The 21,410-nt window shown below is 39.7% G+C and overlaps 1 protein-coding gene across 6 annotated transcripts in view; it reads left to right on the top strand.

Annotated features, from left to right (window-relative positions):
- Positions 1 to 21,410, top strand: part of LOC101740354 (myotubularin-related protein 3) — a 70,987-nt gene that overhangs the window by 35,600 nt on the left and 13,977 nt on the right. For all 6 annotated transcript variants that reach the window (XM_038016495.2, XM_062673111.1, XM_062673112.1 and 3 more), the window contains 5 exons: positions 10,173 to 10,334; positions 13,708 to 13,883; positions 16,896 to 17,094; positions 19,283 to 19,422; positions 20,408 to 20,638. In XM_038016495.2, the coding sequence (XP_037872423.1) occupies positions 10,173 to 10,334; positions 13,708 to 13,883; positions 16,896 to 17,094; positions 19,283 to 19,422; positions 20,408 to 20,638 (908 nt within the window). The remainder of the gene's footprint in view (positions 1 to 10,172; positions 10,335 to 13,707; positions 13,884 to 16,895; positions 17,095 to 19,282; positions 19,423 to 20,407; positions 20,639 to 21,410) is intronic.

Genomic DNA, 21,410 nt, shown 5'->3' with positions numbered 1-21,410 from the left:
TTAATCTCAATTTTTGTCGTTGCTGCTAACGTCGTGAACTCGTCCATCGATCAACAAAAAAAAACAATATAATTAACATAGATAAAAAAAGCATTTTGAAGACTAATGCTAGATTTTGGCTGGGCACCTTTTTTGGTGTGTTCAATGAACCGCTCCAGGTTAATGCGCGGCTTTGTCCGGCGGCCGGCTCTCTCCCACGCTTCCATTGTTGATATCGCATGCTTTGTGCGAACACTGCCTTGCGTTTATGCGCTACTGGTACCCCGACTTTATTGTTTGATAATTTATAAACAACAAAGAAAATTGTTACTCATTTTTATTTCGCTAATTTGTAAATTACGCAGCGAAACGCTTAAAGTCTGAGTCGCCGTTGACAATATTATTGACCTGTCCACTGTAATTTTTTGTAAAAACTTTAAAATGTTTAAAAATAGTTTTTCAATTTGTAATCAATCATAATTAAAACTATTTTTCCCGTGCAGTCGATTGACGAGCGAGATAGCGAGATTTGAACCGTAAAAGTATTTTTAAAAATTTCTGTTAGCTTCCACCAAACGGGAAATAAAACGCAGACTTAATTCGTTCCTTTATTCGTTTTTTTCGTTAGTTCTTTATCCATAATTCTACTTTTACAAGAGGTAGGTACTCATTAGAAAGTACCCATTCGATTTTCTTGTCTTCGTTTTCCACCGTTCTCATATTTCCACTGATCCCATTTTCTCCGCCCGCCCTTACGTGTCCAACCCCCACTACAGCCATCACTCACCAACAGTGTAGCCACAATTGAATCCGAAATTGGTATTAATTTCAACATATTAAATTTTATACTGTGGTTATTTTCCAATGTCGGATAAGTTAATGTTTGAATACCAAATATAGAGCTTAAAACTCTTCTCTTATTGTATTCTACTATAATAAAATTATCTAGAAGAATTGACAACAAACCTCAAATGTCTATAACCTCGCGAAAAATCAAGAAAATACTGTAGTTACAATAAAATGATATCGTCAGAGCGTCGGAATGTAACGCCAATTAAAATCGGAAAGCGGGGCTCATTGCTCGGAATGTTACAGTGGCCATAAACTTAGAATATTAGGCACGCTTCAACGAGTCTCATTAACGTTCGGTGAAATGAATCTTGTTCCCGCGGCTATCGTTAACTCTTTGTGTTTATGTTTTCCTGGTACATACCGCGGAAATTATTTTATACATTGTTTTAGTGACCTTTTATCTAATTAGTCAGATTTTCAAGGTTGAATCGTATTATTTATTATTAACTAGTAAAATCCGGTAACGCTTCGTAGTATAGTTTATTGTGCCGTCATGATAGCGTCGTCATGATAATCGCCTTATCGTTGCCGCCGCTGACTACTCCCCGAATCCTAATCATGCAGGAGCCAGTCACCGTCGACGCCCTAGACACGTCCTTACGGATCCATCAGATCCAATATCCTTTGCATTAGACGCCTTCAGCTCTAATACTAGAAGCAGGCTTAGGGACCCCGGTAACCGTACTCGTCGAACTCGACAAAGAGGTCGACGTGCAACCTAACCCATGCATCAGCCCGCTGAGTTTCTCGCCAGATCTTCTCAGCGGGTCGCGATTCCGATCCGGTAGTAGATTCATCCGCGAAGCAGCTGCTCTTGAGTTGTTAGGTCTCCTTCGGAGGCGCTCGGGCAGTTGTTAGCAAATCCCACCCCTCTTGGCTGAGCCTTTGCTCGCCCACCTGTCCTGGTAAAACTGGAAAAAAAAAAGAACTACTATCGCGCCACCTGTAGTGCGGTAATGGTATTATGACGAAAACCCTCACCGGCCTGCTAACAGCAGCAACTGTACCAGGTTTCATCGCAATGGGACGAAAGACATAGGAACGCATAGAATACAAACATACAAACATTTTTTTTATCCATAGATAGATTTTAGATGTGAAATTCATATTATTAACAAAATACTTTTAAAGTAAGTTACTATGTATTGAATCGTCCTTGCTATGACCATATGTAATTGAAGAAATCCGATATACTCACATTGGGTGATTGGGATCAAATATTGAAATCAAAGTCAGATTTCAAAAATAGATATTAATTTCGGGAAAATTCAAATATCTCAGCATTCAAAACATGCAACTTCGGATTTTAATGAAACCAAAGTCTATATTACATTTTAATTAATCTCTCGACCTTAGTGTGACAGAAAATAATACAAAAAAATCTGTTTTGCTCTATTACTATCGTATAGATATCCTCTTTCTGTTTTCGTTATCTTATTTATTTATTGTACAGACATAATGCAGTCTACCACATTATTATATTATTAAATAGAATCAACAAATCATTATGTACGTGAATAGAACGCGGATATTGATAAAACACTTTCATTTAAATCGTTTGAAGTTAAATGTTATGCAACATTATTTTCCGATCACACCTGCCCAGTGAAGCGAAGAAGTTTACGCAAAGTTCTGCGCCCGTTATGCTGCTCTGGTACTTCTTACTTCAATCATTGTTTATATTTTGTTTTTATTGCACGCGATGTTTATATGAATTCATCTAGACGAGAAAACTTAAGGTGAAAAGATTTATTGTTGAAGGATAAGAGGCAATGTAATGTTAGTGACGATGATTTCGAAAGCAGAACGAAGTGGTGGAGAAAAAAGTTGACCCCACCACCATGTGGGATGAATAGCTTCGAAGAGAGAGAGAGAGAGAGAGAGAGAGGGAGAGAGGTTTTACAAATCCACAATCGATTTGTAGTTAAATGGAGCCCATGGTCAGCCATAGATAGATTACGTGGATACATTACGTTTTTCTAATGAAATACACACTCAATAAATGTTCACGATTGACTTCTAGGGTTAAGGAATAACATCGTGTAATAAAAATCAAACCCGCAAAATTATAATTTGCGTAATCACTGGTGGTAGGACCTCTTGTGTGAGTCCGCACGGGTAGATACCGCCACCGCTATACCGTGGCCTTAAAACTTATATCTCAAAGTGAGTGGCGCATTTACGTTGCAGATGTCTATGGGCTCCAGTAACCACTTAACACCAGATGGGCTGTGAGCACGTCCGCCCTTCTAAGCAATAAAAAAAGTGGAAGCCGACATTAACTCACACAGAAATAGGCCGGATCCCTATTGTTTTGATACTTTCGCAGTTCGGAATTCTTCTTCTTTGTCGATTTCGTTCTTGACACAGTGCTCGTGGTCATCACTTTAGGTGTCAGTGGCAAGTTTCACAACACGCCGCCACTCCTCTCCGACAGCCGTTTTCCTTGTGCATTCGTGTAATGATGTCTGTATTACGCACACTTCAAGCCATTAACTATTACATGACTATTACGAAAGTTTTTTGTAATGGCGATACCTACTTAGAAAATGGATGGCGCTTATATAATAACTAGGTGTTCTCACCACTTTATAGAGAAATCGCTCTGGGAGTACACGGTTTCTCATGACAGTAGATAAACATTAACAACTCTAGTATTTTCATCGGCTATTGCTAGTCGTAAACATAACTAAGACAAACTGCCCGACCTCAAGATACTGTTAGTTCTGTGCAAAGAATCGTAAATGTTCAGAGACATTACAATTATAATATGAAAATAATAAAAGCGAGATTAAACCTTAAAATGAATTACTAGAAGTTTATTATTATTTACAACGTTTTCTTTACAATTAGCCTAAACAAACTTCCGGCCGCATTAAATTGTGTTATTTGAATTTACACAGTACTAATTGTTTGCAGACACTTTGTGTTATTAAAGGTATGATTCCGAACTACGCTGCGTGCAGCAGTGTTGTCGCGGCACTACTTGTCGCCATACGATCTCTATAAGCTTATATGAGATTACATTCCGAGCTAGGCAGCAATCTATGATGACCTGGAGCTTGACTCAGTCAGTAAGTATTTACAGTCGGCATCATTGCGCCATTTTGAGAAGACGGCGCGACATGAGAACATTCTTGTCGTGGCCGCTGGAAACTACATACCCGATCCTGGGGACCGAATGGTAAACAGTCGACGTCGCCCAAAACACGTCATTACGAATCCTCCCAATCCATTAACGGTGCTTTTAGGTACCACAAGCACCGGTCACCGTCCTCGCCGAACCTGTCGCTTGCGACGAAGGGCTCGACGAGCGAATTAACCCACAGACACAGCCCACTGAGTTTCTCGCCGGATCTTGTCAGCGCGTTCTCTTCTTGCGTTTCCGATCCGGTGGTAGATTCTGCGAAGCATGGCTCTTGCTAGGGTTCGTGTTCGCAACGTCGTCAGGTTTGAGCGCCGTGAGCTCACCTACATGTTAGGGCGAAGCTGAATTAGCCTCTCAAAGCTATCAGCATAATTAGAAAAAAAAAGGCAGCAATTTTGCTGCGGCGGCAGACGCGTCACTGCTGGGCAGCACTTTAATGTCAGCTCTGCGGCAACAGCACTGCTGCTTGTTTCCGAGTTCGGAATCACACCTTAAGAACAAAGTATGACAGTGTTGTGTAACGGCAAGGTCGCTTTCTAATACTCTAATAACGTGTCAGATATTCAAGACCAACTAGTCAAACATCGATTTTATATTAGCTAATACGAACACACCCACTATTTTTATTAATACATTGCTTAAGAAAAGCGGAGTGTGTTTTGTCTGTTAGAAAAGGCAAAACTTAAGCAATGTTATAACTACATTATAGGAAAAATCATCTACATAATTATTTTGTCTCCTTGAAGACTGGCACTGATGCAAATGGTTTTATTGAGGAACTCTTTTTTTTTTTTTATTGCCCTTCTAGGCAGTCGAGCATATGGCCCACCTGATCGTGAGTAGTTACCGTCGCCTATGGACTTCAGCAATGCCAGGGGCAGAGCCAAGCCGCTGCCTACCGTTTAATACTCTCCACAAGCCTCGTTTGAAGAAGGACATGTCATAGCGCTCGGAAAACACCGTGGAGGGGAGCTCATTCCATAGACGGATGGTGCGTGGCAAAAAAGATCTCTGGAAGCGCACTGTGGATGACCGCAGTGGCTCCAGGTAGTATGGATGAACTCTACTCCGGTGGCGGGCGGTGCGGTGGTAAAAACGAGATGCCGGTATCATCTCGAATAATTCCTCAGAGCACTCCCCATGGAACATACGGTACAAAATACAGAGGGAACCGAAGTCCCTCCGCAGACCCAGAGGTTCCAAACGATCCGAGAGAATGGGATTATCGACAATCCGAACGGCCATCTTCTGTAGGGAATCAAATGGAAGAAGCTGGTATTTGGGAGCCCCGGCCCAGAGATGGGAGCAGTACTCCACGCGAGGCCGGACGTGTGCTTTATAAAGTAACTCAAAGCTTTTGCGACTGCGCAACTTTTAAAATAGCCAATAGAAGTAGGTAGTAACACATGACAACATTTGAGGTTTAAACGTTTTAAAATGAGTACATAAAGTCAATAAATATTGAATGGAATTTATGTGAGATTGTTCTCTTAACATAGTAGTAATAATAGTCATACATTTATATATGTGATACTGCGGTTCTATTTCTGATGAAACTATTAATAGATATCTCTGAACACAAATCTCACGTGGTTCGTGCTACCAGTCTGACGTTACTGGTAACTATAATATATACTTATACTATCTCCATATATAAAAATGAATTGCTGTTCGTTAGTCTCGCTATAACTCGAGAACGGCTGGACCGATTTGGCTAATTTTGGTCTTAAATTATTTGTGAAAGTCCAGAGAAGGTTTAAAAGGTAGATAAATATGAAAATACTCTGAATTAAATAAAAATAACAATTTTGTTTTTGCTTTGTTGTGTCCCCCGTCGGACGGATTCATTTTGTTTGTTTTAAGTTTATTTTATACAAAAGTTTAGGTCTTTTATTTATAGATTGAGGCACTACGAAGTCTGCCGGGTCTGCTAGTATAGTATAGGTATAAGTATTGCTTTGTTTGTAGGCTGCGATAATACGAGTACTACCTAATATATTTTTGGAACAGTCTTCTTAACATCACTATTGTGATGTACACGCAGATATCTTGAGAATTATTATTAGTTTCCACGCTTTATTTCCTGGTTTTTGTTTATTTATCTCATAAAAGAGCGTACAAGCTCACTGCTCATCTGGTAGTAAGTTGTTTCTGGAGCTTATAGACACATATAAGTCCCGTTACCGACCTCGAGACGTAATGAACTTGCACAGAACAGTTGTCCTTCAAATCGAAACAAATGGCTGATTCGCGGCAAATATGGGTAGAATGACGATAGCAACCCGTCCGACTCTAATACCTAGTCCCACTAGGACCACAAGTCCTATTGTAGCGAAGGGTTCGACGAGTGAGTTAACCCATAGACACAGCCCACTGAGTTTCTCGCCGGATCTTCTCAGTTGTCGCGTTTCGGACACCTCCTGATTTGAGCCCTGTGATCTCACCTACTATTTCGGTGAACCTAGAAAGAAACCTTCGAGGTTACTAGAATAGGTAGGATAAACAAAAAGAGTAGTGACGGCCTATCTTTCGTAAACTATGTATTAGTACTGGTGGTTGGACCTTTTGTGTGTCCGCGCGGGTAGGTACCACCGCCCCGCCTATTTCTGCCGTGAAGCAGTAATGCGTTTCGGTTTGAAGGGTGGGGCAGCCGTTGTAACTATACTTGAGGCCTTAGAACTTATATCTCAATGTGGGTGGCGCATTTACGCTGTAGATTTCTATGGGCTCCAGTAACCACTTAACACCGGGTGGGCTGTGAGCTCATCTACCCGTCCAAGCAATAAAAAAAAATTAATACGAGTTAGACAATCACACGGACACCTGTTGCAAGTTGTTTTTTTGTAATGTTGTTTCGTAATTTCACGGACCCGTGTAATATTGATTAAAATTGTGTTATTTAATTATCGTCACGTTTCTTGCTTCGTATACAAAGCTATCGTCATAATTTTAATGCAAAAACTCTAATAGCACTTGTTTTGCTTCGGATAATTGATTTAATAACAAACATGCTATCACATATCCTTCTTCGAACGAGGCTTGTGGAGAGTACTTGACGGTAGGCAGGGACTTGGCTCTGCCCCTGGCATTGCTGAAGTCCATGGGTGACGGTAACCACTCACCATCAAGTGGGCCGTATGCTCGTCTGCCTACCAGGGCAATATATATAATTGAAACTAGCCGACCCGACAGACTTCGTTGTGCCTGAATCGATAAATATAATACCTAAACTTTTGTATAAAATAAACTTAAAACAAACAAAAGGAATCCGTCCGTCCGGGGACACATCAAAGGGAAAACAAAATTGTTATTTTTATTTAATTCCGATCATTTTCATATTTATCTACCTTTTAAACCTTCTCTGGACTTCCACAAATAATTCAAGACCAAAATTAGCCAAATCGGTCCAGCCGTTCTCGAGTTTTAGCGAGACTAACGAACAGCAATTCATTTTTATATAGTTATATAGAAGATTACAAGCACTATTTAGATTTTTGACGGATTTTTTCTAATCTCTGGTCACTGCTAAAGTATTTTAAAGTGTTTAGAGGGGGGTTGTTATCTCATAGGCTTCCTACGACCGACTGACCAACGACGGGCCATAAACTAGAAACAATACACAATATTCAATGAACAAACATATTTTAATACTCACTCCCAACTTAACAATATCAATGTCAATAAAACAAATATATTTTTATCGTAAACAATTGTTTAAACAAAATCGAATACAAATTATTATCGGTATAAAAGTTCTCGTTATGAAATTTCAAACGGAAAGACCTCAGTCGGTCGCGAGTCCTTTCGCGAGACGTGTCATTGACTAGTCAACGACATGTTAGTTTTGGTGATTCCAATGTGTTCCTCTTACCTCAAAATGATGAGACTGATCGAGGTATTGTGCGGGTGTGGTGTAAATATTTTGATGCTATTTTATTACTTAAAAAAAAAAACCATTTATTCTTAATATATTATTTCTAGATATATTGGATACAAGTCGTCTTGGCCAAAATGAATAAGAAACTTATATACTAGTATCGAGCGATACGGTTGTTCAAATCCCACAGGCGGGTACCAATTTTTCTAATGAAATACGTACCTACTTACCAAACGTTCACGATTGACATCCACGATGAAGGAATTGAACTATTGTACAGTTGCGATATAGACCACATTCGCTTTTTGATGTCTGTGAAGCCGGGTAACCGCTTAAAATCGGATGGACCGTGCTCTAGTTCATCCGTCTAAGCAGCAAAATAATGGACGGATTTTTTTCCCCTACTTATTCTAGTAACCTAGATTCACCGTACTAGTAGGTAAGCTCACGATGACGACACTGCTAACACGAACCCTAGCAAGAGCCGTGCTTCGCAGAATCTACCACCGGATCGGAAACGCGACCCACTGAGAAGATCCGGCGAGAAACTCAGTGGGCTGTGTCTGTGGCTTAACTTGTCGAGCCCTTCGTCGCAACCGCCGGGTTCGACGAGAACGGTGATCGGTGCTTGAGGTACCTAAAAGCACCGTTAGTGTATCGGTAGGATCCGAAATGACGTGTTTTGGGCGACGTCGACTGCTTTCCATTCGGTCCACAGGATCGGGAATGCGGAAATTATCGCTTTGTTTATAACTCGTGCAGACAGGCAGAAGAGATTACGGATAGTCTAGCGTTAAACCGTAATTGAATAGTTAGGAATTTTCAACAACATGTATACAACATGTATACCCACCCGGTTTTCTCATTGGCCATGATAAAAAGTAACGTATCCATTAATCTAAATTAAAAACAATTTCATGTTAATAAATACGTTATAAATACATACTCATTTATGCGTGATAAACAACAAACATAAACTTTCTCATTTATGATATTATATTAGTTATCTATCACTCGACTTTATTTTGTTATCAGGCGTGCCCAGGCTTACATTGATGATTATTTAAATACATTAATAATAAAGATTAATCATGTTCCAATTCTTGAAAAGCTTACTTGTAGTTTGTATATAGGGTTGCCACCTTTATTTTTGCATATAAAGTACACTGGTTATTATAGATAGAAAAAAAGTACACAGTATTAATATAAAGTAGTAAATCTTTTTATTATTATTATTATTATGTTTAAATACATATTTTTTTATAACAATTGAACAAATTAAACAAGACAGTGACATTGTTGACAAGTTCCGTTATGAAATATTTGTTGAAAAAAGGAGTGCCTAGGTGATGTGGCGTTAACGAATAAAATACATATGATTAAACTTTTCCGAATCGCAAAGAAACCCAATCATGCCAAAAAATTATTTTCATGTACTTTTTTTTCCACATTAAGTATAGATTATAATTACTTGAAATAACGTACAATATTTTATTAAATAAAGTACGGGTGGCAACCCTATTTGTATGCCTCATAGAACAGATGGCCCACCCAAAAAGCCGGTATAGTAAAAGCTATTAGTAAAATAAACACAGTTGAGTTGAGACGTCAATGAACTTTTCTTCGCATATTTATTGAACAACAATAAATTGGTATTTTATTCGGTATTCGCGGGTCGTAAACATGATTAAAACGACTTTTACCGTTTAGTTTCGCTTAGTTTTTTTTTAAATATTGTCAGCGCAAAATTCAAATATCGACGAATAACACCTTAATTCTCGGAGAGTAGACGAACTCGTGGCCAAATTGAGAATAGATTAAATATTATTTGTCTAAAGTGTAGTCTTGGCGAAATCTGTGATTATAGAAGTATAAATAGTCTTTGACAATTTTTCTCAGTCGTATGCACTCTTGGCAGAGTGGTCGTGGTCATCACTTCGGTTGGTGGTGCGCTTGACCAGACGTCGCCATTCTTCGCGTACCGCGGCCCTTCTTGTACACTGTGACAATAGAATCTTAATAGTGTACAAACTTATAATTTCAATTAATTAAAGTCGAATTTCGACTAGATGTCATATGCCCTGTGTAAACCCTGTTCCGTCGTCTCAATAGCTCCGACTGGGTTCCCGCCCGGTCCGGGGTAAGGCGCCGGCTGTGAGCGGCAGGAGTTTTTAGTGAGGTTCAACTCGCACGTCTTTCTCATTTTCTTCGGTGGAAAAAAAAAGACCCGGCGACCACTTGTTCTGATTAATATCTAAACGATTTAAAGTATAGTGTGTAATAAGACTAATGAGACGTTTGTTTGTGTGTCGACAGGTGACAGCGTCGTCGAGCGAGATGGGTGAGCGGGAGCGTTACCGCGCCCCGCCGGAGCCTCCGCCGCGACGAGCCGCCGACCTCTTCCCGCGGCACCGCACGCACTACGACGAGCCCGACCTCGACGCCGGCTTCTCGCCCATCCCCGGCGAGTTCGTGCAGGTAACACACGTCCTAACGTAACCGGAGCAGGCGAAAATAGAACGAGCGCGACGCTTTTATTAGAGTGGTAAACTGGTGGTAGGGCCTCTTGTGAGACCGCACGGGTAGGTACCACCACCATGCCTATTTCTGCCATGAAGCAGTAATGCGAGGTGGGTGGCGCATTTACGTTGTAGATGTCTATGGGCTCCAGTAACCACATAACACCAGGTGGGCTGTGAGCTCGTCCACCCATCTAAGCAATAAATAAAAAATAAAAAAAATGCGTTTTGGCTTAAAGAGTGGGGCAGCCGTTGTAACTATACTGAGACCTTAGAACTCATATCTCAAGGTGGCGGTATTTACTTTGTAGATGTGTATGGGCTCCGGTAACCACTTAACACCAAGTAGACTGTGAGATCGTCCACCTAAGTTCTTATACTACCGCTACCTATTCGTTGATAATCATCACCAGGTTGACAGACAGACAGTCGGGAGACACGTGAGCTCACCTACTGTTACGCTGGCATAGACTCTCAAGGCTACCAGATTAGGTAGGAAAAAAAAGTTGACAACCTAATTAGCTGCTACACGCGGACCGATAGGTGACTTTACTGACCTAGAGAGACCATAGAGAAGTGCTTCGCTGAATCTATCACCGGATCGGAATCGCGACCCACTGAGAAGATCCGGCGAGAAACTCAGTAGGCTGCGCCTATGGACTAATTCGCACGTCGAACTATTCGTTGTAATCGACTAGGTTGGTGACCGGATCTTGGAGACCCTAAAGGTACCGAGAATGGATCCAGAGGATCCGATAAACCGGGTGCTTTAGAAGCGTAAAGTCGACTTGACAACAAATCACACTACTGTGCATCAGAACTTCTGTTGGCATATTTAAACAGACTAAATAATACCCCACCCGGTAATAAGCCTTAGTACTGGAATCACCACTTTAACAGTCTCTGAGCTCTAGAGGTGGTCATTTCAAGGCCTAAAATCGGTGTGTTGATTACATTGAATTATCGGACAAACTACCCACAAAATCGGAAAATTGTATTAATTGCGCCAGATTCACGGTATGGATACAAATGGTTCATTAGCTCTCGGTCTACAGAGGGACTTCGGCTGTCTCTGTACTTTGTACCGTAGCTTCCACGGTTAGTGCTATGAGCAATTGTTCGAGATGATTCTGTTATCTCCTTTTTAACGTCTTCCGCCACTATAGCAAAGTTTATCCGAACTGCCTACTAAAACATATCACTACGTTCGCTCTTCGTTCGTTTCCAGTAATATTTTCGGCCACTTATCACTTAGGCTTACTTTAAAATAAACTTGGGCGTTTCTTAGGTGCTCTGGCATGTCCTTCTTCAAAACAGGCTCAAGGAGAATAGCCCGGCATTTTTGACATACGTCACCAACGTTAATCACATCCTTTCAAACGGGCCGTCAATATTCTTGACACAGAAAATGATTACCTAAAATGATGCTAACGACTACTTCATGCGTCCTCCAAATTCTGGTACCTACGTCGCGGAAATTAATGTCTCCAATAATACGAGAATCGATTAATAGTACGCGCGTCGGCCTTTAAGGTCATCGGGTCGATTGCACGAGGTTCATCGACCGAGATCACAATTCTATAGCATTTAGCATAGGACTAGTTCGCATTCCCGAGAGTGCGATGCACCGCCTTATCGGAATGCGTGCGCGTGCGTCGGGTTCGAAGTTCACATATTATTATGTGTATACGTAACGTGACCATTTTTAGTTTTACTCAAAACGGGACGTTGGTTTATTTGGCAGAATTGACAGGTACATAATGAAAAAAAAGTACTTTTTTAAAGTTATTATTCTTTTTTTTTATTGCTTAGATGGTTGGATGAGCTCACAGCCCACCACCAGGGTTGTGAGCCACTCACAGGTACCACAACCCTGCCTATTTCTGCCGTGAAACAGTAATGCGTTTCGGTTTGAAGGGTGGGGCAGCCGTTGTAACTATATTTGAGACCTTAGAACTTATATCTCAAGGTGGGTGGCGCATTTACGTCGTAGATGTCTATGGGCTCCAGTAACCACTAAACACCAGGTGGGCTGTGAGCTCGTCCACCCATCTAAGCAATAAAAAAAGAGTTAATAATTTACATAAAAAAAAAAAAAATTGTTGTAGTCTTTATTGGTGTTGTTGATAAACAGTCCCCTATCTAAAACATTATCGCACGTGTCAGGTATCTTAATAGAATCATTTTGTTTGTAATAATTTTTAATTTCATTTTCCACATAACGATTATCACGTTAAATATTGCTCAGAAGCTTAGAAAACACGGGAATGAATGCTACATATGATTTATATCGATGGATAATGTAGTTATAGGTTGCACAAAAAATAATGTAAAGCAAAAGAATGAAATACAAAATACTCGTAGATTATATTTTTAATTTATACAGATGAATAAAACAAGTTTCTTGTTATTAGAGAAATTAGGTTAGATAACCAATATTTCGATATGTAAATGATTCTAATTTTGGGTTACTCATCACAGACATTTTGAAGGGTATGTTTTTCATCGCTTAACTTTTAATTAACTCCCTCGTAGATCTTATAAATCGACAGTTTTGTAAAAATTAACCCATGCATTTCGATCCGGTAGCAGATTCATTCGCGAAGCAGCTGCTCTTGAGTTGTTAGGTCTCCTTCGGAGGCGCTCGAGCAACTGTTAGCAAATCCCACCCCTCCTGGCTGAGCCACCTGTCCAAGTGCTGTTGCTCGCCCACCTGTCCAAGTGAAAATGGAAAGGCCTCCGGGCCACCAGTAATCCTTCAATCCTAAAAAAAGGTTTTGTAAACATGAATTACATAGATACCTAAATTCTGAGGCACAGTCCGACAACTTTGAGAGTCACTGTGCTAATATTATTTCAGACAAGAAAACAACGTACTTATAATTAAAAAAAAAACTATTTTGCTTCTGGCTCCGAAAAGCAATACCATTCCGATACAATTAAAATTTCCACTTTAGTAATTTGGCTGATAACTGGTAGCATTTAGCTGGTAGCGTCGTCGTGTCTATGAACTCCCCACCACCGGATCGGAAACGCGACCCACTGAGAAGATCCTGCGAAAAACTCAGTGGGCTGTGTCTATGGGTTAATTCGCTCGTCGAGCCCTTAGTCGCAAGCGACGGGTTCGACGAGGACGGTGACCGGTGCTTGTGGTGCCTAAAAGCACCGTTAATGGATCGAGAGAATCCGTAATGACGTGCTTTGGGCGACGTCGACTGTTTACCATTCGGTCTACAGGATCGGCCAATTGACGCTTCCTAACATTTGTATAGAAAAAACAAGGTTAGATGTACTAGGAATGCATAAACGAAATAGATGTTGTTTGTTCGCAGTGGGTCAGTAGAACGGCAGATGGCGGCACTATCGCCATGTCGAACTACAGATTACACGCTCAGCCGAGACGCCGACACGGACCCGGCTCGTCCGTTCCCTTGCGTCTCATCGATGCTTTGGAGATTCGGGATATACAGCATCTGATCATTCTTTGCAAGAATGGTGGCCAATTGAAGTAAGTACCATCATCTGCTAGTGGATATGATACCCTGGTAATAACAGTAATAGATAATCTAAACGAATTAGCTTATATAAGAAAACTAGTTGTACCCGTCCGCTTTGCTGGGCATTTAAAATTAACATTATTATTTCTCACCCCCACAAATATTCTCATCATTAACGCCCCCGCAACTGGTGTAGGGAGTCCAACACTCATAAATATTAGCCTATCGATTAAGTACATGTATTTTCCACATGGATACCAAATTTCAAGTCAATCGGATGCATGGTTCAGTAGTTATAACGGAACATCCGTAAAAACTGTAGATTTATATATTAGTATAGGTAGATGACCAGTTGTGATTGACATGTAAGATTTTTTTGCGAAGATTCATTATTATTGTACATAGTATTTCCGCGTGTCTCACAGTGTTCTGGTTTCTAAAGTATCGCCTTTTTAAAGTTTCGAACTCCACGCAATATCCTCTAAAATTATAATTAATATTATAATAATATTATTATCTCGGACTTTTCCAATACTTTACATTTTTCTTGGTCACGGACGACTGTCCCGTGAAAGTCAGAAGTAATACGATGACAATCCATGATCTCACGTTTTATTTTATTGTCATTGTTATTGTTATTCTCATTTTATTTATTTTATTATACGTATTGAAAGGTAGAAGTTGTTTTACGTCTACAAGTCGCGAGAATCGAAGAAAATACTCCAATATCCCTAAACACTTTCGGAGTATGAAAGTCTTCACTCCAATTAGTTCACATGTGTCGCACCTATGACTTTTTTACCAAACTACGTTCTAGTTTTGTCTACCAATTCCTCTATGGCAATTATAGATTACTTACATCAAGTAACTGAATGGTACCCTCGAGAGGGGAAAAGATTAAAAGGACGACCGTTCCAAAGGTGGGTAGACGATATAAAGGCCGTTGCAGGCTCTACGTGGAAGAGGAAATGCCACGACCGGAACTTATGTCAGGATTTGGGGGAGGCCTATGCGAAAGCAAAACAATCTTAGCCGATATCAAATGAAAAAAAAAATTACCTAAATATGAATTAAGGTTGTTAATAAAGGCTTCTTTATCTTTATCTTGCATCAAGTGTGACGGAATATTTTAACCTTTTTTTACCTTCAAACAAGTCTACATATTTTCATTGGTACAGCTCCTATCATTTAGGTCCGATTCGGTCAACCGTTGGTCAAGCGCGGGCCAACGTTGGTGATAGCGTTGTTGTCATTACGCCGAATTGAGGTTACCGACAGATAAAAACATTGGCAACAGCCCAAAGAAAGTGATATGTAAAATTTTCCTTAAAAACAATAAGATAACCGTTGCCTAAATGATTTTTAAATTATTATTTTGTTGTATCCCGAAATCGTTATCTGGTAGCTATGCGCTCACACCCAAAAGGGTGAATTCTGTAATGTTTTTTTTTTTTTCTAAATAAGTTCAATGTTTATGTGTGCAGATTTTATCCAGTTGTGGGTCCTTTTCAATTTTGGCGCCAAAAAAATAACGATTTCATGAATTTAAACTTTCTTTAATTGTTCATATATTTTTTGGTATTTAGGCGTGTTCAGAGTAAAAAATTCTTCATCACAATCAAGTCAATCTCTCATTTATTGATAATCTATATATTAATACGTGAAGTAAAAACTTTGTATCCCTTTTTACGAATATTGCGCGGACGGACGGGTATGAAATTTTCCACACTTATAGAGAATATAGAGAAGAAGTGCACAATGCTAATTTTTTTTTAAATAATGCTTAACAGGTACAATAAATCAATAAAGGAAACATTACACACACTACCATGTATTTGACGCACACACGCATGCATACTATTTATTTATTGTCAAACTTTTGTTCTTGACGTTAGGGTCAAATTGAGAATAGATTAAATATTGTTTTTCTTTATTAATATTTTTCTACAGTGTAGTCTTGGCGAAATTTGTGATTAATGAAATAGAATCATAATATTGTACAAGCTTACAATTTCAATTAAATATAGTCGAATTTCGACTACTGCGGGATCACTAGTATTATAATATAATATCCATTTATATTTTTCATTTTACGCATTTGATAACGCCAACACGGATGACAATTTAAATAGGAACTTTTTTTAGAAAGCTTAGAAATCGTACTTCTTTTGTTTTTAACAATGTTCTAATATCCAGTTAGTTTTTCCTTTATTATTGTTTTATATACTGATTAAATAAAATTGCCGAATTCCAACACGCATTACTGTTAAAATAGCAAACAAATTAGAATTTGAATTTCAAACCAGTGATACGAATGAAATTTGGGGAAGTTTTTAATGTATATAATTCCTAATTTAACCGTGTTTACGAATATATAGTTATAGGACCACGTGCCTGTTGTCATGACAACAAATTTACTGTACTTATAATGACGGTAACATTAAGGTTATGAGAATTAAATCAAATAACTCGCTTTTGGCTCCAAATTTGAAAACGACCCTTGTGTGAACCTAATAATAATAATAATTTAAAAAAATGTTATAAATCGATATCTGTAACTACTAATATATAAATCTACAGTGGTTTTTACGGATGTTCCGTTATAACTACTGAACCATGCATCCGATTTACTTGAAACTTGGTATCCATGTAGTAAATACATGTATTTAATGGATAGGTTAATATTTATATGAGTGTTGAATAATAATGACAATAAATAATAACGTTAATTTTAAATGCCCAGCGAAGCGGGCGAGTCGATATATCGACGCTTGAAAGGCAAACGTGACTAAGCGACAATAACTGCTTTGTACATAAATGATAGGCAATAACCATATTCGATGCGCAAAAAATATATATTTCTAGGTCTATTAAAATCATTTCAATGCTACAGCTAGATTCGTTAAAATAAAATTTTTTCAGGTATTTCAACTTTAAATTAGTCTACTGTAAAGTTCACGCGTAGTCGCTTAGTCACGTTTGCCTTTCAAGCGTCGATATAAAGATGTTGTTGCGAATGACAGATGTACGTTCAACACCGGTGATCAGTGTCTGGAGTGGTGGCGCCGGCTGTCAACAGCCGCACTCTCGCCCCTGACTTCCATCCAGGACACTTTCGCTGCTGCTTACGCCGCCTGGGCTAAGGAGCAGCCCAAGTCGTCCGTGCACCGAGCTTTGATCGACGATTCCATGGCAACCCAGCGACACTGGTTCACGATCGAAGTGAGTATGTGTAAAAAAGTAAAATAACAATCACAATTAATTACGTAACAATCACATTTTAGTTCTGCTGCTCTTGAAATTATACTGAGACCTTAGCATTCCCGATCCTGCGGACAGAATGGAAAGCAGTCGACGTCGCCCCAAACACGTCATTTCGGTTCCTCCCGATCCACTAACGATGCTTTTAGGTACCTCAAACACCGGTCATCGTTTTCGTCGAACCCGTCGCTTGCGACGAAGGACTCGACGAGTAAATTAACCCTCAGACACAGCCCACTGAGTTTTTCGCCGGATCTCCTCAGTGAGTCGCGTTTCCGATCCGGTGGTAGATTCTGCGAAGCACGGCTCTTACTAGGGTTCATGTTAACAACGTCGTTAGGTTTGAGCCCCGTGAGCTCACCTACTAGTTAAGGTTACGCTGATATAGCCTCTCAAGGCTCTCAGCTTAGAACTTATATCTCAAGGTGGGTGGCGCATTTATGCATTACTTGATTAATTTCACATTTTCACTTTTGATTTGTTATTGACATTCTGAAGACCAAAAAAATAAAAATTTCCCCCCTCTTGGCTTAGCCCGCGTTTGTGCCTGGTGAAACTGGAAAGGTCACTGGGCAACAAATTTGACAACTCTCATTAAAAAAAAAGAATTTGTAACTATTGTTTGTAACTATATAAAAATATATATATATATATATATATATATATATATATATATATATATATATATATATATATATATATATATATATATCTATTTTAATATTCGTTATGTAAAATTAGATCAATTAATACGAACTGTTAAAAATAAACAGTCAATTATCGGTACAAATAACAAACAAGTAGTTTGCATAATTTAGTGGAATTATGCAATTAGTTCGCGGCACGTGATAACGTTATCAGTCACGACCTCGAAACGATCGCAATGTGAACACCTATCTATCTGTAAGTTGTTGTCACGTAGTTTTAGTGCAATTGTTACATTCTATGTTCTCCTGGTACCTATTTCACTTAACGACGTTTAAGACAATTATTACTTTTTTTTATTGCTTAGATAGGTGGACGAACTCACAGTCCACCTAGTGTTAAGTGGTTACTGGAGCCCATAGACATCAACGACGTAAATGCGCCACCGACCTTGAGATATCAGTTCTAAGGTCTCACTATAGTTACAACGGCTACCCCGCCCTTCAAACCGAAACGCATTACTGCTTCACGGCAGAAATAGGCAGGGTGGTGGTACCCACCCGCGCGGACTCACAAGTGGTCCTACCACCAGTAATTACGCAAATTATAATTTTGCGGGTTTGATTTTTATTACACGATGTTATTCCTTCACCGTGGATGTCAATCGTGAACATTTGTTGAGTACGTATTTCATTAGAAAAATTGGTATCCGCCTGAGATTCGAACACCGGTGCATCGCTTCAACACGAATACACCGGACGTCTTATCCTTTAAAAAGGCCTGCGAGAGAACGAGATACATTACAGCTTAATGTTTCATTTCACTTTTTCTTGTGTCTAATATTTCTTTCTTCTTTGATATGAATTGTAATTGCAAAAGAATGCATTTATTGCATGTATTATAAAAAAGAAAAAAATATATAGTATTTGAAATCTAAAAGGATAGTTGAAGTATTTAAATTTGATAAAATACAACTTGAGGTAGTTGTAATGATGATTGTCAAAGAAAGGTGTTTTTTGTTTTTTTTTCCTCTATCTATGTTGATAGCCTTGAGAGACTATTTCAGCTTCTCCTTGACGTGTTGCTAACACTGGCCATAGCAAGAGCAGTGCTTCGTAGAATCTACCACCGGATCGGAAACGAGACCTACTGAGAAGATCTGACGAGAAACTCAGTGGGATGCGTCTATGGGTTAATTTACTCGTCGAGCCCTTCGTCGCAAGCGACGGGTTCGACGAGGACGGTGACCGGTGCTTGTGGTACTTAAAGCACCGTTAATGGATCGGGAGGATCCGTAATGACGTGGAAAGTTATTCAAAACTGTTTGAAGTTTCGGAATGAATAAAACAAGAAAAAATGAATTGGTGACTCGTATGAAGGTCGGACCCTTGTGCTATGTTAATAAAATATTGTATAGGTTCTTCGTGAGACCACTTCCTTGATTCGAAAATCTTCAACTAATTCAATAATATCATAATAGAAATTGGCTTGGTTTTCTTTTCAGATGGAACGTTTAGGCTTCACAGAAAAGGGTGCTTGGCGCGTAACATCTGTCAACTCCGAGTTCAAGCTCTGCCCCTCGTATCCGCCTTTACTCGTGGTGCCTGCGTCCATCGGTGATGAAGATTTGGACTCTGTCGCTAGGTCAGTCACCGAGAGTTTGCTATACACAGACACGATTACCCTATTGCAAGAAATTTCCAGAAAAGGACTTCAAAGACCCTCTAGATAGAATCTTACGGAATTTTCTGGTTTTCCTGAAATTTTTAACTGGTGTCTGGTCGCTCATGAATATTGGCAATGGGGAGCTTTGGCCTGCTGACAGTCGGTCGTTCCGAAAAGTACATGTCATAATGTTCATTCCAGAGCTTAATGACGCATAAACAATCTCATCAAACGCCATGTGGGACGTAGCGGAGCTTTAGGTTAATAATTTATTTTGTTAGATGATCAGTGGCCTTGATGACTGTATCAGGCAGTCCAGGCTTTATTCCTAGTTGGGGTATCATCGTGAAAGTTGCATGTTTCCTATGTGTACATGTATGCGAGACTCATCATGCTGCGGAGTTCATTCAATGTATATTTGGATGGGCTGAGCTCGTGATTAGGGCGTGGGTGTGGCAGGTGGTAGGACCTCATATGAGTCCGCACGGGTAGGTACCACCACCCCGCTTATTTCTGCCGTGAAGCAGTATTGCGTTTCGGCTTGAAGAGTGGGGCAGCCGTTGTAACTATACTGAGACCTTAGAACTTATATCTCAAGGTGGGTGGCGCATTTACGTTGTAAATGTCTATGGGCTCCAATAACCAATTAACACCAGGTGTGCTGTGAGCTCGTCTACCCATCCAAACATAAAAAAAAAAACAATATAGACTTTCAAAATTAAAATAATAGATTCGTGTTTAAATGAATGTCGTTTCAAATCTGTATTGTCCTTGCTTAGGCGGTTTATAGCGCACGCTGGGGTAATTTCTGAAGAGCCCATTCGACCCCATTCGGATTTTAAATAAATTAAAACTTTTTAAATTTTAGGTAGAGCATTTTTTCAACGACAAACATTTAGAACCACTTAACACCAGGTGGGCTGTGAGCTCGTCCACCTATTTAAGCAATAAAAATAAAAAATAGGTTCCGTGCGATGCGTCGCATCCCGGCCGTGGTGTGGCGGCACGCGGGCACGGGCGCGGTGATCGCGCGCTCGTCGCAGCCCGAGGTGGGCTGGCTGGGCTGGCGCTCGGCGGAGGACGAGCGGCTGCTGGCGGCCTTCGTGTCCTCGTGCGCGGCCGACCGCGGCGCCACCAAGCTCAACAACCTGCTCATCGTCGACGCCAGGTCCTACGCCTCCGCCGTCACCAACAGGTACAGCTTGCAGGGTGGAACCGACATTAATACAGGTCAAACGTCTGTAGAGTAGTTTTCTTGTCAATTGCTTCTTATAACTACTTAAACCCAGGAGAAATCCTTGTGTATAATTTAAGCAAAATTCACTTGACGTCGAGATTCATTTCAATATTGAAATGCTTAATTCTAATCATTGAAGATTCTCAGTGACTTTAAGAATAAACGTTACCCTGACGGTACTGCATAAGGGAATTTTCGATGACTAAATATTGGACTGGTTTCTCGATTTAGTCACCTCAATTCTCATTCTTCTTTCTATTCTTCTCATTCTTTCCCCGACAACTGGTGACATCTAGTTTCGACAGTTGAAAACGAATTTATAAATATTCAGACGTCTGTAGAGTAGTTTTCTTGTCAATTGTTTCTTATAACCACTTAAACCTAAGAGAACCTTGAGTTATCCTTGTGAATGATATAAGCAAGATTCACTTGATGTCGAGACTCATTTTAATATCGAAATGCTTAATTTTTATCATTAAAGATTCTCAGTGACTTTATAGATAAACGTTGCCCTGATGGTGCTGCATAAAACAATATTCGGTATCTCTATATCCAAATTGTTTCTCTATTTAGTCACCTCAATTCTCATTCTTCTTTCTCTTCTTCTCACTCTTCCCCCGACAACTGGCGACATCTAGTTTCGACGGTTGAAAACGGAATTTATAAAAAAAAGCAATGCCCTTTATTTTCGCTAATCTGTATACGGAAGTGATTGATATATTCTTCATTG

Source organism: Bombyx mori, chromosome 16 (assembly GCF_030269925.1).
Source record: "Bombyx mori chromosome 16, ASM3026992v2".
Lineage (NCBI taxonomy): Eukaryota > Metazoa > Arthropoda > Insecta > Lepidoptera > Bombycidae > Bombyx > Bombyx mori.
The sequence above is the reverse complement of the archived record's forward strand: the minus strand, read 5'-3'. Positions and strand labels throughout refer to the sequence as shown.